A 24,748-nucleotide genomic window follows, 5' to 3' on the forward strand; every position below is an offset into this window, starting at 1 on the left:
AGTGGCCTCGTTGCTTTGGTCGGTGCAGGTATCATCTCGTAAGAAGGCGTGACTTTGAAACTTTTTCGTGCATTTGTGACTCCGCGGGTCGTGAATTCATGAATGAAAGAAAAATAGTCGTCAATTTATTAGTATCTTTCCCTGTGTCGGGGCTCGCACCGTTGCATGCCGGGATAATTCACATTTCCCCCATAATGATGACGTTAGGTGGCGTTGAAATATATCTTTCAATATGTAAATAAAATATTAAGAATTGACAAAATGATTGGGACGCGCCGTATGGTCACTTGTAGAGTCCCAGGAGCCATGACATTCGTACGTGATTCCGGTCCGTATGCGTTCGTCCTACACGATACTATAATGTTGTTACCTTCTCTGCAGTACATACCTTTGCCTACACACTTCCTGAAACTACTTGTGTGTTGCAGACTCGTACTATAATTCAAACATATTTGTTAATAGTCACCATATTCCCATATGCTAGTCTTATGTCCGTCACGTTACAACTGCGAAATGTTTCAACGTTTCAGATTCGCAACTCATAAAACGCTGACCCTGTTGAAATTCTCATTACATTAACAATGGTTGTATAAATTAGTGAGCCAGTGCTCAACGATGATTTGGCCAGTATTTCGGAGTTAAATACATGCTTAAGCCGATGGTAACCTCAGAGTTTAGCCATTCTCCGAACTTGAAATTATTGAATGATAATGATAATTAATGTCTAGCCATCTTAGGTTCCTATCAAATCCCATCAACAGTCACTCTTGGCATGGCGAATTTCACGTTATTTTAGAAACAGTTCGACTTAACCGTAGATAGCTATTTGTAGAAGCAATAAGTTTATTTACCATGGCTCGGCATTAGACAATTCGTTAAATCGATATTTCATTTTGCTACTTTAGTGTATCTGAACGTGATTACTTTTTTAAAAATAACGTTTAAAATATTTTGCCATTTGTATAGGTCTTGGTTCTGTAAATTTGGTATATCGATATCATATTTCCTTAAACTGCTTTGGTATTACTGAACGTGATCATTTTATTTTGTGATTAAAAAGAATGTTTTATTGTTACAGGTCTTGGCCCTGGTGAAAACCCTGACAGGCCAGGTGAAGTGCTCGACCGGGAGGGGTACCAGCATCAGACCCCCCGACAGAAGAGGGTGCGGACGTCATTTAAACATCATCAGCTGCGGACGATGAAATCCTACTTTGCGCTAAATCATAACCCTGACGCAAAAGATTTAAAACAACTAGCTCAGAAAACGGGTCTCTCCAAACGTGTTTTACAGGTATGTTATTGGATTTTTGATCATTACAATTGATCAGTCTGTTCAATTGTATTTGTTGTATCGATCAGTTTGTACAGTTGTTTATCAAATCAAATTATGGGCTTGTTTATTCATCTACATGCATGTTATTATTATTATTATTATTATTATTATTATTATTATTATTATTATTATTGGCGTTATTATTATTTATTGAACAAACTGCGATCATTAATTCATTTATCCGACTCAGTCTATATTCAGTCGTTCCTTCTTTCATTAATCTAATTTTCATTTACTTTTTCATATGTATATGTTCCGAATTATTAATATCAATTAAATGTATGGTAATGCGAATTAACATAATAAATATACGCAGAGCAATATCCCTCGCTGTTCTGTACAACATGATTGACAGCATCGTGGGTTTTATAAAAATAAAATAGGCTGATGAATAATATTGATATCCCACTCAAACTAGATTAGATAAACATCCAAAACGATGTCCGGATCCAATTCAAACCATCTCAACGAGTATATCGTTACCCATAGCATGGTTTAATAGATTTTCCTACAAGGAGCATACGTTACAGGTTAACGCTGAGATTTTTCAAATTTGATACTCATTGAAATTCAATGAACCTCAAGTTTATCGCCAAGTATTTGTTCAAAATTCAATAAACAGGCTTGCTATTTATATTCCACTTGATAGCTTTGTGAACAGACACACATGACAGCAACACAAGTGTAGGCAGGCAACGGGCCCACTAAGTTCCCTAAACAAGACGTGCAAAAGCGACCAAAAACTGACGTTATTGTCAAAAAGGGGGAAAAGAGGCCCATTTGTCCCCCGTTGCCATGGACCACACAGGCTAGGGAGAATCCGGGTTCGTTTACCCAGTGTAAATTTTACTGTTTACCGAGTATCATTTTACATCTATCCAGTCCTCCACGTACCCGATGAATGGAAGAGGTAGGAGAATGTACCCCTGCTTCACCGATGTAGTTTCTATGGGTTTTGTTGCTCAGTAGTTTGGTCATTGTTCCTGTCAACACCTTTCAATGTTTACCAGGCTAGGAAGACTTCTCTTCAATTGAAATGCATTGAAATATATAGAAAGACGACATTAAGGGAGATGTAACACTCCTGAGAAATACAGTGAACTGAATTGAATAAAATCAATCAACCCGAATATGTTTACATTAATTTAATTTTCTCATAATTTCAAATTGTCCCTAGAAAAAGATAGGAAAACGTACAACTTTATGAGAATCATTATGTTAAATTACCCTCAAGTAAACTACCGGGCAAACGAAAGTATACCCATGTTGGATGGTGGCTAAACGTGAAACAAACAAGAAATGGATTTCTGATTGTGATGTAATGAGGACAGTAAAGCAGGTAATGTTACGATCAGTTTGTTACGAGTTGGTTCATTGTAACGTTTGTAATTTTTGGGTCAAATCCATTTTTCAAGTGTTAACTTTATTTTGCCCGTCCGTTTTTATCAATACTTGTCTAAAAGAAATTCAGCAATATGTTTATATACTGCACAATTATTTAATACACATGTCTAAAATATTTCTCATTTTATATGTCTCAATTTGATCATTCTTCCAGTTTTGTTCTGACAAGATAAAGTTCTAATTTACCAAATGATAACAAAAACTATTCACATAATGATCCTCTCCGATAATTAGGGGTGGTTTCCACCCTTAAGAAAGACTGATGCTATTCAGAGTTGTGGTTTCACCTTTAGTGACAGAGACCATTCACAATCCCCTGTCTTACGAGATGGGCGGGTTAGTACTTAAGGTTTATGTACCCCCATGGTCCCCGGTTCTTCAAATATTTGTTGCCCCTCTTAAAAGGCAAAAATAGATTTCCAGTCGTTTTTGACACGTTCATAGTTTTATACACACCCGTTCCTTGGCTCCGAACGACGCGAGCACGTCGCTTTATTTACCCTTTTCTCGCCCAGGACCGGTAACTTCAATAACCAATTGAGACGAAACATTGCCACCCTCTAAAATGTCATGTAGTTCCCGAAAAAGTTTTTAAAAGCCTGGGCAAAACTGTATAAATATCGGAAACTGAAATTCAAGAGGCGATGTGCGGATATTTCAGATACAAAAGCAGTATTCATGCCCCGCGTGAATGGCTTCATGTTCCGCTCTAAGTGACGAGCATTTCCAAGCAGTTTCGTTTATGTACCTAAGATCTTCAGTCATTTTTAATCGAATGAGTTATATTAAGTAGCATATTTGCCAAGCAGTTGTAACCAACAGGGGTAAATGTTCGAGTTATTGTATAGCTACTTACGTCATCAAGGTGTATAGAAATCGAAGGCCGTGTCAGATTACATTACGATAGTCGTAGAGCTTTGAATACATCATACTTTAAGTTGTTTATTGCTGATAGAAGAGCTATTAACACATGTCACTCGCAGTCATGCAATGTGTGCTAGAGAAATGACACGGTTGAAACTATTTGGGAATTGACTTCTGTGACCATAGCGACAGGTGCAAATGTTTGCATAGTTTGTAGAGTGACATTGTGGGTCTTTTAATTGTGAAGGAGAATTGATTCATACTATTTATGTGGTGATTTGAACGAAACATGTGACTGACAAATATGTCGATTGGAATACATTGCACCTGTCAATATCAGCCCATCAAAGATGACAGCTTGTACATACATTACACTATTGCATAAATTAGAAAAAGTGAATGAGAAGTGTTGTACGCTACTTTCATCAATACCAGGGACATCAGAATAGGCCGGAGCATCGAACCCGGCTTGAGCGAATGACGTATCAACATGGCCACCACACCCTGTATTTACTTGAAAATTGATTTTTTTTTTCATAATGCTCAAAAGCTAATGAATGCATATCGTTTTGCAGGTTTGGTTCCAAAACGCACGTGCAAAATACCGCCGAAATCTACTCAAGCAGCAAGACTCCGACAAGGGAAACTCGAACACAAATGGGAGCTCGAACGGAGATAAATCCAAAGACTCTCACGATCAGTCTCTTACCGATCTCTCCAATACCCGATCTCCCGCCCTGTCGGACATCAGTTCGAACGCCTCCCTGTCGGACATCCAAACTCCAGCATTGGACACAGATCAGGGCAGCAACAGCATATCCGATCTCTTCTCAAGCACAATTGCCTCAATAAACTAGCGAGCCCGGAGACCAGAGCTGTGTACCAAACAGAGATTATTTTCAATTCAACCTATGTTTTATTTATTAAGAGACCAGAATAAAGTCTGGTTGACATGGTGTACAGTTCGGCGGGGGAAATCCGCCATTTTGTAATCGGATGTGTATAGTTCGGCATGTGAAACAGTTCGGCAAATAGACATGAATGTGGACGACAAAGCTGAGAACCAGATAGCATTATGTCGCCTAGTTCGGCAATGAGACAATGTTGCTGACGGTTCGGCCGTAGGGTTAAAAAGATCTTCTTTGCAGCAAAAAGTGCTTTTGGAGCCCCCAAACAACGGATTTTTTTCAAAGTGCTAGCTGAATTGAAATTTATGAAGATTACGTACTCAACTGAAATGTTTAGACAACCGGAAGTGCTATGTGTGATGGGAACATTCACAATTATTCAAAACAAGCGAAACCCAGCAAACGTGAAATTGACTTTTTGCTCGGCATACAAGTGTAAATAGTTGGAGAAGGACTACAAGTTAGCTAAAAAGTTGGTTTCACGCCCAGAAGCGAGAAAAACACTAACTGCTCAAATATGCCGCACGTGCAAGATTTGGAAAAAATGCTTTTTGTGTGGACCGTTTATGATTTTGGGCTGCAGACACCTCAAATGTGTTGCAGATAAAAGACGGAACGGCGCTTTCTTTGTATTCTGTAGATACATCGAATTAAAAACAGTCAGTGGTTCCTCTTTGAACTGATAGCGAGCATATGTAATGTGGCCCGCGTCCTCTCGTGATGGCGGCTGGCGTTTGGATCCGGGCTGATACAAAAATCAAAACCAGATTTCAGTCCGGTTTCGGAACCGTATGTGAGACAAAAATACTTTAGTAATACAAGGCACATTCCAAAGAGCTGCATGTGCAACGCTGATGTAAGCTATGAAAAGTAGGACTCCTAAACAGGAACATGGATTCATAATTCATGTTGTCAGACTCGAGTTTTACCACAAGTTTTATATGGCATTCAAGGTAGCAATGTTCCCTTCAATTGGATGATTCAGGTTTATTGATTTGGATTTATATCGACACAGTTATTCCCCTTTCGCAAATGTGATATTTAGTTTCCTCTCATCTATCGTAAGACAAACAAAATATTATAAAATGGCATTTTTTCATCTAATCCCCTAATGCTTTCCTTGCGATGGAAATGCTGTTGATTTTTTAAATCAAATATTGAGATTTCAATTCATCAAGTTATAAATATCTACAGGTGTATAATACAGGTGTGAAATGGCTTGGCAACCCCAAGCTTCATCTCGCGCATCGCCTTCTCTTTGATGATTTGATGTGACTGTTTAGGTAACTTTTACATCATACTACCCCCATGTGGTGTTGGGGGGAGGAGGGGTTATTCTTTTGGGGGAACTGGCAAGCAGATGGAGACGTGAGCGTCTGGGTACAGCGAGGGCGGAATGGTTAAAGGGAATGCAGGTTAAAACACATTTCCTTCTGCTCGACAGATTCTGTACTCGAGTATTGTCGATATAGCAGGTGCAATATTGAATGTGGGAAAAAGGTGCCAAGTCGGCATTGTTTTTTCCGCCGATTGAGCTCTGATTCTGGTCCCTATTCTGCTCAGTCGCACCGGAAGTTCTAACGAAATTACGCCCCCTTTTGTTGAAATTTATTCAAATTAACCCTCATGTACACTCGTTTTGATCATGTATGAATCTTCGTGTTTTTAAGTCATTGATGATTCTTAATGTCAGGGTATGTTTATGCAGACCATTATAATCGCTTCAATGTGAATCCCAGATTTCCTTATCGGGAATTAGCGGTGTAGGTTTCAGGATATTCTCACTTTCTGATCCAACCAGCACCAAAGGCGTATAAATTGGGATCAGGGACGAAGGAAACGAAACGAAAAAGAACTCAAAGACCCTTCACGTCTGTAGCTCATTAGAAGAATGTAAAGAACCGAACATGGGACAGAATCATTTTTATTGGTTGATATTAACAGCTGACATGCGGTCTGCTATTTCGCCTTTGGGCGTGGCTCAGATAAAAGGGACATTTTTATGATACTCTCTTCACCTTAACCTGTCCCCCACTCTTCACACTCACGACCTTCGATTTCGCCTCGCATATGGAATTCGCATTTTTATCGGAATTAGGGATATCAGGTGTTATTAAACACGATTTCTCTAATAAGTGACCTCGGTTTTACCTTTGAGGGGAGATAACTCTCGATAATCGGCGTAGTGTTTGGTTACAAGGGTCAAATGATGACGCTTATCTCGAGGAAATGACAGGGAAATTATTTATTATTTATGCCCTTGAAATGCGAAACTATGGACCGCATTTTTAAATGCTGATATTTTGTTCATATGTAGGTGTCTTTTTTGTAAGTATAGAACGACAACGCCACAGAATAACCGGTCTTGATTGTCTGCCGAAACAGATTCCATTGGGTGTTAAAGGAAGTAATAGCGGTTAAAACTATTTGAATGGATAACTGAAAATCAGTTTTGACACCAGGTGTTCGCGAAAAGGGTTAGCATATCCTGCTCTATCGGCAGCGTTTATTTAAGTATAGTATATGGGTTCCATCAACAGTGTAAAATGTTCTACATCTAACATATCTGCAGAATATTTTCATTCGTGTAAGGGACCACTATTTCTTTGAAAACGTTGATAATTGATTTTCAAGTTTGATATTTTATCTGTTTAGCCCTACATTCCATTTTCGTTCTGGCAGGAATGAAATACATTTTCCATCAAGCCGTTTGGCCAGTGGTATCAAATCAACTTCTTAGATTGTTTGTCTGACACAATGCACGTGCACACCGTGCTGTCGGTAAAGTCGGCCCTTCATCAGCCTAAATTGACGCAGTCTCTCCTGGCAGGCGATAGGTAGGAATCTTATCTCAATTTAATGATATTAATCACTCCGTAACGTCAACAAAAGATACAAACATTTTCTGGCGAGCCAGTTTCTTTTCACACTGTTTAGTGATTTTTAAGCAGATGCAGAAATAGAAAGTATAATTTTTTTAAATAGTCTCCTTTATTACCCATTTTACACTTTTAAAACGAAAACAAATATTTTTCCTCGACGGAGTAAAATGTGTCTGCTCATAAAGTGATGTGTAGGAGGTTGGTGGTCGACATTTCGCAAAAAAAAGATTATAAACGTGTTCTGTCGCGGAGGTATTTTCCCGATAATAAACCTCCTGTTTCGTGTCTTTCTCCCCAGACTCTGGACGAAGCCTACATCTGACTAAATCAAATCTAAATGTGGTAGCTATCTAGGAATTCCGATCCGTGTTCGTTTTCCGGTTCGGGTTTTATACTGACAACTGTGACAACTGCGGGATTGCCGATCCAATATGGCAGCCATTGAGAAATTCCTATACTCTCTCACGGCGAAGGATTCGAGCATCTGTTTTTATTTATCTGACAATCTGGGGGCCATTTTGGAAAACAGTTTATCCAAACAGAAACAGTCTGGCTATGGGCTGCAACGGCAGCGACTCGGCCTTTAATTTTCGTTTACCTTCGCAAATGGCTGGCGTCATTGGGGCCACTTACCCGTACACGTGTGCAAATGCCCAATAGGATTAGATCCAATTTCCTTCTCAACGATGTTTCCAAACTGTATCGCTCAAAATTTATACTTCATATTTAAGACTCGGTTTTAGCTGTATCTGTCTTTCGCTAGAAGCACTGTCTCTGGCTTCCGACCCAATAGAAGCAGACTGTCTCTCGTGACTAACATTTCGATAAATTAAGTTAGATAAACACGAACTGAATGCCATATTAAGATCATCACAGGAATCTCTTAGTATTTCCCATCCATGTCAGATTTGTTATTAAAGTATTTAAATTAGAACATTTAAATTAATTACACCTCCAAATATGTTTGCTGCGTTAAATATATATCAAGACAGAATGGCGCCTTTTCTTTTGTCGATAAATGATCGTCCAGTTTTTTTGCCCATCTTGCGCAGACGACATTGGAAGCTAGGGAGCAGACGATCAGAGATTCGCGCCACCTGCCCCGTCTCAGTCCTGTTCTGCTTCGTCGGCAGAATTAGAATACCCAGGCATTGTAACTGTATCAAAATCAGGTGCGCTTCCCTTCAAAATAGTCGCCCAGTATAATTTGCTTTTGAAATTGAGAGCATTATTCTCACTGCCAAGTCCGTTCCAGGATTATTCTGGATAGTTAGTGATGAGACCCGTTCGCTGAGGAGTGAAATTAGTTTTATGTCTTACTTCGCTATAATGAGGCGTCATCTCAAGATTTTTTCCTGAGTGCGTGTGTGTCTGTATGTGTGCGTGCGTGCGTGCGTGCGCGCATGTGTGTGCGTGCGTGCGTGCGTGTGTGTGTGTGTGTGTTATCGCTATCATTTGTTCACAATTACATTATTTTTAAAAGTTTACACAACAAATTCAATTATTTATTTCATTGGGGATAGCTAAGCCATATACATTGCCCTAGTAATTTTGTCATTTTGCAAGAGAGGAATATTTGTGTCGAAAACAATTAAACATTCCCCCACAAATATATACTACTGAAACAATTACTACCACTTAAAAGACATTAAGAACATCCGATTCTTTCATATTACTATAGTTAATAATTATATAGTTATTATAATTATATATACTATAGTAATATGAAAGATTTGGGTGTTCTTTAAGTTCTTTGAGTAGTAAATGTTAGGATTTAGTTACAAAATGAGAAACAGTTGAATTCATTGAGAGAAAACCAATAAATGTGCTGTGATATGTGCAGAATTCTTTACGTATTACAGCCAATCGGGTGAATACGTCTGGTAAAACGACAGTTGTAAAATATAAGTTGGTAAAAAGACTTCGGTGCGTAAAATGCGGGTCCTTGATCTATTGATGTACCACGTGACCGCTCTGCGTGTATGTATATATTGTGTGTTCCCTTTTTGTATATGAGGAGTCACTTCTGTTCGCTTGTTTACTTTTGTGATGTACTAAGAGTGAATTTCAATCAACCAGCCGCTTCAGACGTGGTGCTTTCAAAAATCCCATCGGTAAGTCCTATCACTTGGAGATTGTATTGGTTATATCGAAGTGTCAATATTTCGAACGTTTATCAGCTGTTTGAGCTCATTTCTATGTCCAAATAAGTGTCCACTTGGTGTTTAAAACATTTAGTTAATTTCTACGAATTTTAAAATGTACAAAAGTTTGCCTTGAAACAGTAAATTCATGTTGATCTTATTTTATGAAACAATACATGGAACATGTATGAACTTAAAGTGTAATTATAATTTACAGGTTTGGCAATGTTTTCACCTCTGATATGAGCACCCAAACTTATATAATTCGGTCGAATTCCTTTTCGATTTCTTAAAATGGAATTCTCCCTCGCAGCTATACTATATTGTTCTGTCTCATGTCGTCATCAACTTTGTTGGTTTACATCACTACTTTGTGTGTATTACGTCATTGTAGCGTGCGTGTTTTACGCATTGTCTGTTACGGTCAGTTTTCTTGACAAATCATTTACAGTTTATTTGACTGTGTATATATATACATCGAAATAAACAAATATGTTTAAACAATGTCGTATTTTTTATTTTAAAAAAAATAACATATAGCTAAAGAGGACGACAAAGTGCACAAAGGAAATTGGTTATTTGCTCTGTGTAGTTGTCTCCCCTTCCTGGAAGTAGGTCCCTGTGAATGTTTTGTTGAGTGAGTTAGTTTAACGCCGATTTGAACTATATTTCTGTTATATCACGACGTATCAGTTTATTGTGGGAGGACAGCCTGAAGTGACGCGGATTGTAGTTCACTGTGGTGAAACCCACGTGAATGGGTGCAGTGCTGACAAACAAAGAAAGACAAAACGGCGAAGCTGGGTTTGAATGTCACATTAGATCATACTGATCCCTGGTTTGCCAGCGTCATGTCCGCCGTGCTTTTACTGATCTGCGTTTATTTAGGCTTTCCTCATATATAAAATATTGTTCGACGTAAGGACAAACACAACTCACTCACACACACTAAAGATCCCACTGGAGTTAAGGTGGGCTATGTTTGGCGCTGCATAGGGTTGTGTGCCAGTGCATGGGGTTGATGCCAGTGCATGGGGTTGATGCCAGTGCATAGTGTTGATGCCAGTGCATGGGGTTGATGCAAGTGCATAGGGTTGATGCCAGTGCATGGGGTTGATGCCAGTGCATGGGGTTGATGCCAGTGCATAGGGTTGATGCCAGTACATCGGGTTGATGCCAGTGCACGGGGTTGATGCCAGTGCATGGGGTTGATGCCAGAGCATAGGGTTGATGCCAGTGCATGGGGTTGATGCCAGTGCATGGGGTTGGTGCCAATGCATAGGGTTGATGCCAGTGCATAGGGTTGATACCAGTGCATGGTGTTGATGCCAGTGCATAGGGTTGATGCCAGTGCATAGGGTTGATGCCAGTGCACAGGGTTGAAGCAAGTGCATGGGGTTGATGCCAGTGCATGGGGTTGATGCCAGTGCATAGTGTTGATGCCAGTGCATGGGGTTGATGCCAGTGCATAGGGTTGATGCCAGTACATAGGGTTGATGCCAGTGCATGGGGTTGATGCCAGTGCACGGGGTTGATGCCAGTGCATGGGGTTGATGCCAGTGCATAGGGTTGCTGCCAGTGCATGGAGTTGATGCCAGTGCAAGGGGTTGATGCCAGTACATGGGGTTGATGTCAGTGCATGGGGTTGATGCCAGTGCATGGGGTTGATGCCAGTGCATAGGGTTGCTGCCAGTGCATGGAGTTGATGCCAGTGCATTGGGTTGATGCCAGTGCATTGGGTTGGTGCCAGTGCATGGGGTTGATGCCAGTGCATAGGGTTGATGCCAGTGCATGGGGTTGATGCCAGTGCATAGGGTGGTCCGATGAGTAAAGCGTTTACACGTCACGGCAAAGACACGGGTTCGAATCCCACATTGGTACATGTATGTGTGTTATCGCGTCACTGGGTCATGTCAGAAGTGTGACGGCATGGGTCGACTCTGACGGTTCACTACATGACACTGACAAATCAACAAAGCAACGACCAACGTCGCAGAACCTTACTGCCCAGTTTAGTCCCATCCTTCCACAATCGTGATGCTGGGGAGCTATTCTGATCCGGATGACCACGTTGCGCAATTATTCATTACATATCAGCCACCGTCATGCGGTTGGATTGTGCCGACTCACTCACTCACTCACTCACTCACTCACTCACTCACACACTCACTCACTCACTCACTCACCCACTCACTCACTCACATGCTGGTCTTCAGCAACCGATGCTTGATGACTTAGTTGATGCATCTTCATTGTGTCCCAATTGCGAAGATCGATGCTCATGATGCCTGTCTCTGGTCCAGACTCGATTATTTACATACCGCCGTCATATAGCTGGAATATTGCTGCGTGCGGTGCTTAACAACAAACAAACGCTCACTCACATGACAAATTGTGTTAGTGTGCATGGCATCAGTGCGTTTGCATTATTAGAAAAAAAACACATCAAAAAGCGCTTGTTGCCAAAGAATGTAATAAGGAAAGTTTTGAGTGAGTGAGTGAATGGGCTATACCTTATAATTAGCTTTTTGAAGGTGCCTCACGATATCAAACAGTCAAACTGACGTACCCACTCGAATAAGTCGTCAGATTATATATCATGTGTCTAAATCCTCATTGCAATTTCAGACACAAAATATAGTCGCTTCTCCCAGGTATTAGAATACATCCGGCCCAATAATCACCATGAATAAAGGCAGTCATTGAGCGTGAATTCCAAGCGCTGCTTAATCCCCAAGCGAGCCCTACATAATACTTCTATATTTAGCATCACTGACTTTTCCCACACAGTTCCTACCTAAGTAGTCCGTCGTCATATAGCTGCAATATTGCGGCTTGCTGCGTTAAACAACAAACAAAACCTGAATAGTTGTTATAAACACGGGTGTACTGTGTCGAAAGGAATTACACAGTGACGTTTGAGGTCACGTGTTACTTTAGGTCACCCAGCCTTTACGTATTGCTCGATAGCTTCCTCTAAGGGAGTGTTCCTGACCAACATCCTCTGATAACTTTCTAGTAATCGAAGGTGAAGGTGAAGGTCTCTAAGGTTACGAGATGGCTGGGGTGACCCAGAATTCCAAAGGGCTTAGACGCTGTGTGGAGTTGTGGGCCTCAGCCGACAGGACTCGCTTGTGGAATCTCATCATCATCATCGCCCGGTGGTGGCTTTCTACGATCTGCCTTGCGACATGTACGAAGCTGACACGCCAAGATATGAATGAAAAACGTCAAACGTGGTGCTAAACCCAAACTCGCTCACTCCAATTTGGAGAAGAAGAGAGCCCCAAATGTTTCAATTCGGTGTCCTGTGCCTTAGAAACCAGTGAGCAATAAAACCACACAAATAGAAAAATCAATAGTGCCAGATTCTCCGTATATTACGCCATACTGTTCCATTCAAACGGAATCTTGTGAAGTTCCACGCTGAATTCCTCTGCGCCTCTCTTATGGCCTGTGAAAAAACATCAAAATGTCCTTACATGTCGTCCTCGTAGACTCAAAAGACATCAATAGAACCAGACATTTGAAAAGCCTTCGAGGAAATATTTTCTTTCCAAAAATCAATAAACGAGTCGCGAGGATATTCTCAAAAACAAAGCCCTATTTTCAAGAGGCGCGGTTTGCCGCAAACGCTGCTATTGGCCGGAAGCCATCTTACCACCGTCTGGATAAAAGCCAAACTTAATTACGCGAGTATGAATATGTCGCCGGAGGAACTACTTTTCAGGTTTCGGCCAGTGACAGTACAGGGTTTCTTTGTTGCTGAAATTTTGCTTGAAACCATATCTGGGTAAGAACAGCGGTGTAAAAACAAAGGAAATTCCTCCGGCAGTTGACCCAAAATTTGCAAGGAATGAATAATACTCAAAGGTCTTTAAGTAAAGCTCCGTTTCCGCCGGAATTGATGAGAGAATTGTGGGGAGAATAAGAAATAGGGGTCGTCTCAAAATTAGTGAAGGGGAAATATTTTATTCATGGCATATTGGTCTCCATTGTTTAACACCCGCATGTATTTAAATTTTAGATTTTCTATGGCATTCAAACAACCTTTCAGTCATCCCATCTGGAATTATTTTATAGTTTTCACTTTACAAAAAAGTGCTAAATTGTGGGGGGGGGGGTGGGGGGGGGGGGGGGGGTTAGGGGGGTTGGGGGGGGGGGGGGGGTTAGGGGGGTTGGGGGGTTGCCTGTACGATAGTTGGTTTAATATATATTGACCATATGAATTTAACATAAATTTTAATCTTTCCTGTATTAATGTTTTACTCAACAAGATGGCGGCAATACTCATGGATATAAAGATTTTAATTACGTTTTTGTAACAGTTCCATGGCAATAGTTTTGTTTTTTGGCAACATTTTCTTCTGTTCCCCTGGATCTTGGCATCATATGATATGACGCGGTACTGGCGGCGACGAAGAAGAATATATGGTACCAACTTATCAAGCGGAACTGGTGATATATTAGGCACTCGTCAAAATGATATCAACATCCAGGGTAAGTAATTCCAAAAGATACATGGAAGTTTGGATCAAAACGTCGTCTTAGACACCGCAGTTCGCTGTGCAAAGTTGCGTACCTTGGGCACTGCAGAAACCTATGACCATAGGTTGGAATCCCGGTTCGCCCCGATTATGTTTCTAGGTTTGTCAGCACCATACCCGTGCTCGTGGGTTTCATCGAAGTGATAAACGTCTGAGACCTGCATCACTTCGGGCTTTCCTCCCACATTAAGCTGACACACCTTGAAATAACTGGAATAATGTTCAAAGCGGCGTTAAACCCAGCTCACTCACTTTAGGTTTGTTTGGGATACAGTAAACTACGTTTATAACGAACACGCTTATAACGAACTGACGGATATAGCGAACTTACTTTTTTGTCCTGACTATTTGCTGAAGTTATGCTGAATATATGCTTATAACGAACTGCGGTTATAACGAACTAAAATTAGTGGTCTTTTTGAGTTCGTTATATCCGTAGTTTACTGTATATGAATAACAAAGAAGCGATGGTGCTTAACACTTTCTGGTGTATATAAAATAAGAAGCATTGGCAAGCATGGGAAATAGTTAGATAATGTGATTATTCCCTAAGATGCAGCACCTACATGAGCGCACCTCCAGAGAGTCAGTGCTTGTGATCAGGGACAATGGGTGTCGGGCTACTGTTTGTTACGTCACTGAAGGTTTAACACTTGAAGGGTCAAGTGTGTATTTGTTCCGTGATAGAAGGGTCAGATCATATAACCCTGTACGGGAGGTGTTAACGCGAAGCTAGTCGGTACCACTTGAGACAGGAGAGGGGTCGAGTGTCGCTAGGGGCTCGCCACGCGGGTAGAGGAGGGGAGGGATGGGGGATTATGCCGCAACGTTACCGGTGGATATTGGAAACGTTGTAACGGTTAGCTCGGCGTGAACGGCGGCACCCGCTTTTGAACTTTCTCAAGGTGTAGAGAACACAATTAGCGCCAGACTGAGTTTAGTGTATGGGTTGGGTTTTTACGCTTTTAGCAATATTCGATTGGGTAGGGGTGAACCCCAGAATGGCTTCACACATGGTAACTATATTGAGAATCGAACCAAGGTCTACGTTGGAGCGAGCCAACACATTACCGCTTGATTTCCCAACGCCCTTTTGCGCTAGGTTTACATCTGTATATCTGCTGATCAAGTTATTTGTGCAGTTGACGTAGAAAATATATGGATACCAGCACACAGAAAATGAGATAGAATGATAGGCAAACGAGAATTTAAACCCATGATCAGCAGATCCTGGCACGGCCAGGGAGGTAACTCTACACACTGAATTGTGCACATGTGACCACTGCGCCACTTGTGACCCCACAGTATAGTGAGTGAGTGAGTTTGGTTTAACGACTTTGAACAGTATTTTAGTTATATCACGGCGTGCCAGCTTGACATGGGTGGAAACTCCGAAGCTATGCAGGTCTTAGATATTTACCAGGTTTTTTTTGTAAAACCCACAGCACAGGTATAGTGTTGACAAAACTAGAAACTTGATCGACCCGTATCTGGGATTACACTCCCCGATCATAAGTTTCTGGCACACCTGAGAGACGCAAAGGAATAGGTGTTTTTTCGTTGTTTAACGTCGCACTCGGAAATATTCCAGCTACATGACGGCGGCGTATTAATAATCGAGTCTGGGCCAGACAATCCAGTGATTGACATCATGAGTATCCATCTCCACAATTATGATACGATGACATGCATCAACCAAGTCAGCGAGACAGAAAAACCCGACCCCGTTGGTCGCATCCATGACAAGCATGGGTTGCTGAAGACAAATTCTAACCCGTATCTTCACGAGTCTAAAGTATTGAATAGGTCTTCAGCAACCTATGTTTGCCGTAAAAGGCGAATAACGGGATCGGGTGGTCAGGCTCGCTGACTTGATTGATGCATGTCATCGATCCCAATTGTGTGGATCGATGCTCATGATATTATTAATCACTTGATTTCTGGTCCAGACTCGATTATTTAAAGACTGCCGTCATATAGCTGGAATATTGCTGAGTGCGGCGTTAAACAACAAACCAACCAACCAACTAAAGTATGGTAAACAAATAGCGACAAATACAGACAAACAACTAGCTCCGCATTGTGTCCGATCAAGGAGAATGACTCTCACCTTCCAGTTGGACATGGCAATGGATTCGCCCGTGCACGCAATAACCCCTCTGATATGAGAATAGACTCGCCCTAGCTCGTGCAGCGACTGCGTGTGTAATGAGTGTCATAGCACGGGATTTTCGAGCTGATATACTCGCTATGAAATACCCGGGTTCACGTACTCTGTACGACAAAACCTCTGTAAGCCGATACACGAAAAACAAATTTCGCACGGCCATTTAACTTGTCTAAACAATCTTTAAAAGCGCATTGAAGAAATTGTTGTATCGCTAAATATGATGGCATGGCCAGTCTATGAAAATGTCACTCAAGATGTGTACTTTGCGATGTACGCAGTTTCCAAACGGCACGTTGGTTCCGAAATGAATTCGGACAATAATACAACCTCTCCTCGTGTCAAAACGAAATGTGATCCGGATTGAGTGTTCGCTTTGGCAATGAATGTCAGTCTTGGTCAATATTATACTTAATTTTCATGGCGTAAGTGTGAGTTTAATTCCACCGGTTACATAAAATTGTTGATATTTGAATCGTGGCCCTGATTTCGACACAGCGTGTTTTTTCTTGCGAATGATAAAGCGACTTTTGTAGGATCTCGGGTTGGATTTTGTACCCCACCCCTGACGCCGAGCGGCATTAATGCGGTATTTGGTCTCATTAATTGAATTTCGTTTTCATACAGTTTAATCACTAGGGTATTCAGTTACAGATAACGTTATCAGCTCGAAATGTATACGGGTGTGGAATATTGTGAGATGCCAATCGTTAAAAGATGGTGGGGTTTTTTTATTTACCGAATGACCAGGGCGAAGTTTGAGCGATTTGCATGTACAATTGTACATGGTGAAATGGGTTGAAATAGGCCAATTGCAGGATCTTGACTGAAATATGGAAGTCACATATATATACTGTCTAAATAAAGTTTCATGGTGCCAGTGAATTCAGTGTGTATGAGTGAGAGAGAGGGAGAGAGAGACGACAGAGAGACAGATGGACAGACAGACCGTATAGTTACACGACAAAGACACGCGAGACAGATGAACAGACAGACAGTATAGTTACACGACAGAGACACGCGAGACAGATGGACAGACAGACAGTATAGTCACACGACAGAGGCAGATGGACAGACAGACAGTATAGTTACACGACAGAGACACGCGAGACAGATGGACAGACAGACAATATAGTTACACGACAGAGGCAGATGGACAGACGGACCGTATAGTTACACGACAGAGACACGCGAGACAGATGGACAGACAGACAGTATAGTTACACGACAGAGTCACGCGAGACAGATGAACAGACAGACAGTATAGTTACACGACAAAGACACGCGAGACAGATGAACAGACAGAGCGTATAGTTACACGACAAAGACACGCGAGACAGATGGACAGACAGAGCGTATAGTTACACGACAAAGACACGCGAGACAGATGGACAGACAGACAGCATAGTTACACGACAGGGACACGCGAGACAGATAAACAGACGTACAGTACAACACAGACATACAATATAAGGCACAAATTTACAACAGACACAAGAAACAGATGGATAGACATACACATAGCATACGGTTTGAAGTTAGTATTCTCGTGCGTAATTCCATGTGTGTGCGTGCGTGCGTGTGCCCGCGCGTGTGCGTAAGGTGTGTGTGGGGATGGGGATGGGGGGGGGGGGGGGGGGGGGGGATAATGACAGAGTTTAAAGGGCAAAGGGAGCGGGAATAAAAAACACGTTATAGCGTTGTCGTCGTGATGTTTGTCAATGGAGAGGGGCGAAAAATGATCACATAAAATGTATTTGGGTTTAAATTTACAATAAATCAAAAACATCAATTTAGAAGGTCGGAACATTGCACAAAATGAAACAAAACAAATATCACGAGGATTTATTTGACCTCGAGTTAACATGAAGGAAAGTAAACACTGGATACGATTGTGTGTGTGGGGTGGGGGGGGGGGGGGGGTGGGGGGGGGGTGTATGGGTGGTAAGAGGAGGAGTTATGAAACGTCATGGCTGAATACATTTAGAAGCTTGTTTTGCTATCAATATATCTTCTTGGCCACAACACTCTCAGGTGGAAAAATTCTATTCCCCAAAATTGATGTTCCAGCGACGAAAATATTTCAGTTATTTTATGCGACTGTGGGTATAGAAGTGCGTTGAATAGAAAAAATTATGTCCTCAGCCTCGAGTATATTATTGTACACGTCCAAATATTGAATATACACAGCAAACCTCTCAACGTTGACAAATAAAGCCTTGAGTTAGCTGTCTATTATGACGATTGGTATGATTCACCGCCTACTATCCGTGTAGGGAAACAAGTCCCTGGGTGGCGACTGTACCCCGAACTAAGCTTTTCCGTGCTTATGACGCTATCTTAAACCACACAAATATTGATACAATGTTTGACACTTTCATTTAAAGAGAGCGCTCCCATTTTCCCGCTTGTTTTCCTTCTTGATGCATACGTGTGTGAACTGTTTTTGAAAGATCATTTTGCGTGTCGTCATTAAGAATAGACCCACCCCCAGCCTGCCCCCGACCCAGGCACGTGTGTACCCGAAATGTGGGGTCGACGTGCTTCAGGGCACGGGTGGGGGGTCGCCGAATTACACGTAGTTCAGCTGGGTCTGCGCGAGGCCGGGTATTGGGATGGCGACAAAGCGTGAGAGATATTCTCTGATGAAGAGATACAGCAAGCGATGTAACTATATGAAGTTCATCTTTTGTTATCATCATCATCATCATCATCATCATCATCATCATTATCATCATCATCATCATTCTCGAAAAAAATATAAAAAATTTAAAAACCCGACTCCCTAACACAAAAATGACATTGTTCCGAGGTGGGTTCTTAGCTGAAAAACATATCTAGTAAGCAGTACACAACAACACAGAATCTTGAACTGTTATGTGCGTATTGACGTATTCCGACGGTCTGTCATACAGTCCCTGAAACAATTATGCCAATTACAGCCCATGCAAGTCTATAATGTTTGGCAAGTCTAGATTACTGCAGTATCAGGAAATGAAGAAACTCTCTGAGTTCCTTTTTATTATATTTTATAACTATAAAATATCAACCGTTTTTTTCTGTAAAATATGTTCATTTTTGAGACTAGATATTAGTGATTTGAAATGACTTGCCGTCATGAGAAACAAGAACTATACTTTTTTGGCCTAACCTTTGACTTGATATTATCCTTCACGTCGTGGTTGTCGTCTCAGTTGGGATGTCGCTATTGTTGATCCACAGAAGAAATGTGTCAATAAACCTCGACCTGCTTATATTTTACTAAACGTTGGGAAAAGGTCTCAACCTGGTTGACTCTTGTTAATTTGTTGACTCTTATAAAGGTTGGTCCAGTGGTCTAAGGTCAGTCAATTCGTTGGGCATCCATATCGTTGCGTCCCTTTTTCGCACCAGGATCCGCTAGGCATGAGTGTGAATACAGATTCCATGATTCGCACTGATTATGATCGTGGGTCTATCAGCGCCACACCCGGGCTTGTTGATTTCACCACAAATGAAACAGTCAACGACCTGCCAAACTTTCGGTTTTCCTCCAACAAAAAGCTGAAGAGCAAACAAAAGCGACAACAAATATCTGCTAAAAGGCCATTATACGATTGTACTATATCATGAATATCATGATATGTGCTCATGAATGACTATCAAATTATGATGATACCAGGTTTTCGGGACAAGTTATCCAGTCCCACCAGTGTTACTCATCACAAACACATTCACAGACAAGGCAATTTTTCACCCGAAAATATACACGAGAACACATTGTTACAAGTCAAAATAGGGAATTGCACAGGACAATTTTTGTTAATGATGCGTTAAAAAAAGAAATATCCTAGAATAAAACGTGGCACCGTGGATAATTATTTTCTGGGATTGCTAGAAATGTAAGCAAATCCGTTGACGTCTTTTTGGGATCCACATGGTAATAATGTTACTTGTCTCAATGCTTTCAGTGAATATAAAACGCTGACGCCAGAGAAGACCCAGTCTCGATTATCAGATGAACAGGTCCCACTGCAATGGGGCGTAAAGGGCAAACATACAGTGGTGAAAATGATTATGAATGGATTTTGGCAGATTTCTTCAGTTAATATATTGGTCATACATGTGGTGTTATTTGATAGGTTATTTACACCAAGTTCTCTGTTCAAACCATACATGTAGTGTTGCTTACGTAAAATGATTATGTCGTTTGAGGCCTTGACAATGGGAACAAATGCAAACATATGACGTTGGGTCGACAGACTTTGGGTGAGAGCTGGCAGGGATAGAATGGGTTTATTCCAGTTCTGTTATTTTCAGTTGTTGCATTCTACCAATACCAGTAGAGGCAAAATAGGGTTTAACGTCGCGTTCAAAATTATCGCACATATATTGCGACATGCATTTTGCGTGCGTGACTGCGTGCGTGCCTGCGTGTGTGTGACTGCTTGTACGAGGAGTACTTCTCAGGCCTGTATTAAAATGCAAGCCCATTGCGATACCATACCACAGTTTAACATGGATACACCACTCACCACAGTATACTGACTACGAGCCCATCAGTCCTTGTTTTAGCGCCTTAATGCCGAGCTCCAGGCAGGGTAACAAGTTAACGTCTTTCGGTATGACGCAGGCGGGGGATCAAACCACCGACCTTCCGCTCTCTGGACAAACGCACTGTCCACTAGCCCATGGAATCGGTCCTCTGCCAATGACATCACCAGGCACTGACTTAACCCAGTAAAAGACATTCAACAGGTCCATCTTCTTCCATGATTGGCATAAGCTTCGGCAGTACCCATAATGAATTAAAGTTGTGATCCCTAACAGTATGAGGCTGCTCACAACCCGTGAAGATCCGGGTTACAATAGGTCTTCAGCAACCCAATCTTGTAAAAGGCGACTATACGTGTAGTAATAGGCGACTAACGGGATCGGGTGGTCAGACTCGCTGACTTGGTTGATGCATGTTATCGTATCACACTTGCGTGGATCGATGCTCATGATGTCAATCACTGGATTGTCTGGTCCAGACTACCATAGAAAGGCCGCCTTCATTTAGCTGGAATATTGCTGAGTGCGGCTTCAAAGAACAAAGAAACAAAAGAAAAATTGAAGAAGGTTGTCATTGTCCACAATAGAACTGGTTGGTAGCAAGTCTTGATGAGTCTTGGCAGCCACAAGTAGTGGAATTTCAACTTGGATGAGATGGTGCTTATATTGGATAATGGAACTGTTGGTAGTTTTTGAAAATCGAAATATTGTGACAATTACGGGAAATGGTAATGTTACTTAGTTAAAGCATGAATTCCCTTTTCTGATTTAGCGGAGACTGTTTCTGGTGTTGTCAAACGTTTCAAAGCAAAATCAAGAACTATACTTGTTAGTCGACACTGTGGCTCTTACTGTTTGTACAGTACAGCCATCCATCAGCTAAAGTTGCTAGAGTCGTTTGATTTCTTTCAGTGACACAGAGTAAAGTCTTGTTCTTACTTTGTGCAATCCCAATGGTTCCTGAGGAGAGGCAACTAATCTTCCCAATCAATGGTATCATTTGGCCTTCGTCCTTTCTTGTGAAGCCTTGTGGTGTGCCGGAAGCAGACTCAATACACAGACGTTGGCAGTTCGTTGGTTAGAACGATTGCCAACGTCATTCATTTTGTCATTACAGCCATATGGCATTGATGAATATAACTGTCGAATCACCCGACTTTCTCTGGACACCGTCCGTTTGTCTGTTTAAAGTTGAACCCTAACTCACTCAATTTTGTTAATACGTCGAACAGTCATTGAACGTATTAGATTTTGTTTGTTTGTTGTTTAACGCTGCACACAGCAATATTCCAGCTATATGACGGCGGTCTGTAAATAATCGAGTCTGGACCAGACGATCCAATGATTGACGTTATGAGCATCGATCCACGCAATTGGGATACGATGCATCAACCAAATCAGCGAGCCTGACCACCCGATCCCGTTAGTTTCCTTTTACGACAAGCATCGTCGCCTTTTACGGCAAGCATGAGTTGCTGAAGACCTATTCTATCCCGGATCTTCACGGGTCAATACGTATTAGAGGTAGGTAGTTAACTTGGTCGACGCTTATTCATTCGTATTAGAGTTGTGTACCCGAGTCGGTAGAGGGCTATGCATACGTATTAGAGTCGGGTACCCGAGACGGCGACTGTCACTAATACATACAAGAGGCGGGTACCCGAGACGGCGACTGTCACTAATACATACAAGAGGCGGGGGGTACCCGAGACGGAGACTGTCACTAATACATACAAGAGGCGGGTACCCGAGACGGAGACTGTCACTAATACATACAAGAGGCGGGTACCCGAGACAGAGACTGTCACTAATACATACAAGAGGCGGGTACCCGAGACGGAGACTGTCACTAATACATACAAGAGGAGGGTACCCGAGACGGAGACTGTCACTAATACATACAAGAGGCGGGTACCCGAGACGGAGACTGTCACTAATACATACAAGAGGCGGGTACCCGAGACAGAGACTGTCACTAATACATACAAGAGGCGGGTACCCGAGACAGAGACTGTCACTAATACATACAAGAGGCGGGTACCCGAGATGGAGACTGTCACTTATACATACAAGAGGCGGGTACCCGAGACGGAGACTGTCACTAATACATACAAGAGGCGGGTACCCGAGACGGCGACTGTCACTAATACATACAAGAGGCGGGTACCCGAGACGGCGACTGTCACTAATACATACAAGAGGCGGGTACCCGAGACGGAGACTGTCACTAATACATACAAGAGGCGGGTACCCGAGACAGAGACTGTCACTAATACATACAAGAGGCGGGTACCCGAGACGGAGACTGTCACTAATACATACAAGAGGCGGGTACCCGAGATGGAGACTGTCACTAATACATACAAGAGGCGGGTACCCGAGATGGAGACTGTCACTAATACATACAAGGTGCGGGTACCCGAGATGGAGACTGTCACTAATACATACAAGAGGCGGGTACCCGAGATGGAGACTGTCACTAATACATACAAGAGGCGGGTACCCGAGATGGAGACTGTCACTAATACATACAAGGTGCGGGTACCCGAGATGGAGACTGTCACTAATACATACAAGAGGCGGGTACCCGAGATGGAGACTGTCACTAATACATACAAGAGGCGGGTACCCGAGATGGAGACTGTCACTAATACATACAAGGTGCGGGTACCCGAGATGGAGACTGTCACTAATACATACAAGAGGCGGGTACCCGAGATGGAGACTGTCACTAATACATACAAGAGGCGGGTACCCGAGACGGAGACTGTCACTAATACATACAAGAGGCGGGTACCCGAGATGGAGACTGTCACTAATACATACAAGAGGAGGGTACCCGAGACAGAGACTGTCACTAATACATACAAGAGTCGGGTACCCGAGATGGAGACTGTCACTAATACATACAAGAGGAGGGTACCCGAGACAGAGACTGTCACTAATACATACAAGAGGAGGGTACCCGAGACGGAGACTGTCACTAATACATACAAGAGGAGGGTACCCGAGACAGAGACTGTCACTAATACATACAAGAGGCGGGTACCCGAGATGGAGACTGTCACTAATACATACAAGAGGCGGGGGGTACCCGAGACGGAGACTGTCACTAATACATACAAGAGTCGGGTACCCGAGATGGAGACTGTCACTAATACATACAAGAGGCGGGTACCCGAGACGGAGACTGTCACTAATACATACAAGAGGCGGGGGGTACCCGAGACGGAGACTGTCACTAATACATACAAGAGGCGGGTACCCGAGACAGAGACTGTCACTAATACATACAAGAGGAGGGTACCCGAGACGGAGACTGTCACTAATACATACAAGAGGAGGGTACCCGAGACAGAGACTGTCACTAATACATACAAGAGTCGGGTACCCGAGATGGAGACTGTCACTAATACATACAAGAGGCGGGTACCCGAGACAGAGACTGTCACTAATACATACAAGAGGAGGGTACCCGAGACAGAGACTGTCACTAATACATACAAGAGGAGGGTACCCGAGACGGAGACTGTCACTAATACATACAAGAGGCGAGTACCCGATTCGGACTATTGTCATTAATACATACATTAGTCGGGTGCCTGAGTTGGTCAACTGTTTTCGTATAGTTGTCTGTCGACTGTTACCAATTTACTGTAAAAGGTCATCTAGAAATGGCACCGAACTGTGTCTGTAAGTAGTTTAATCCTCGTCTGTGCAACAAAAGTAGTATGTCTTACAGACCCTGATACAAATATATATCAAATACAGCCCATGCAAGTCTATAATGTTTGGCAAGTCTAGAGTCAATGGGCTCCCTTTTATTATATTTTCATTAAGATAACTGGACAACTGTTTTTTTCTGTACGATATGTTCATTTCAGAGACTAGATGTTTGTCTACAACAAAAGCAGAATGGGTATATCAATGGCGGCCAAAGCGAAAAGGAACTGATTTCAGAAAT

General features: G+C 42.2%; 2 protein-coding genes across 2 annotated transcripts in view; both read left to right on the forward strand.

The window, feature by feature from the left end:
- LOC139459828 (LIM/homeobox protein Lhx9-like) overlaps nt 1–9,957 on the forward strand; it is a 66,372-nt gene extending 56,415 nt beyond the window's left edge. The window contains exons 4-5 of the mRNA XM_071241525.1: nt 1,079–1,293; nt 4,179–9,957. Coding sequence (XP_071097626.1) covers nt 1,079–1,293; nt 4,179–4,460 — 497 coding nt within the window. The 3' untranslated portion in view covers nt 4,461–9,957. The remainder of the gene's footprint in view (nt 1–1,078; nt 1,294–4,178) is intronic.
- A 4,062-nt stretch (nt 9,958–14,019) lies between these two features.
- LOC139458600 (flagellar attachment zone protein 1-like) lies at nt 14,020–24,366 on the forward strand. The gene is made up of 2 exons (XM_071240027.1): nt 14,020–14,037; nt 22,393–24,366. The coding sequence occupies exons 1-2, from the start codon at nt 14,020–14,022 to the stop codon at nt 24,364–24,366; spliced, it is 1,992 nt and encodes a 663-aa protein (XP_071096128.1).
- Nucleotides 24,367–24,748: the final 382 nt, after the last annotated feature.

The sequence above is a fragment of the Haliotis cracherodii genome, unplaced genomic scaffold (assembly GCF_022045235.1).
Source record: "Haliotis cracherodii isolate W230 unplaced genomic scaffold, xgHalCrac1.p SCAF_13, whole genome shotgun sequence".
In the NCBI taxonomy this organism is placed as follows: domain Eukaryota; kingdom Metazoa; phylum Mollusca; class Gastropoda; order Lepetellida; family Haliotidae; genus Haliotis; species Haliotis cracherodii.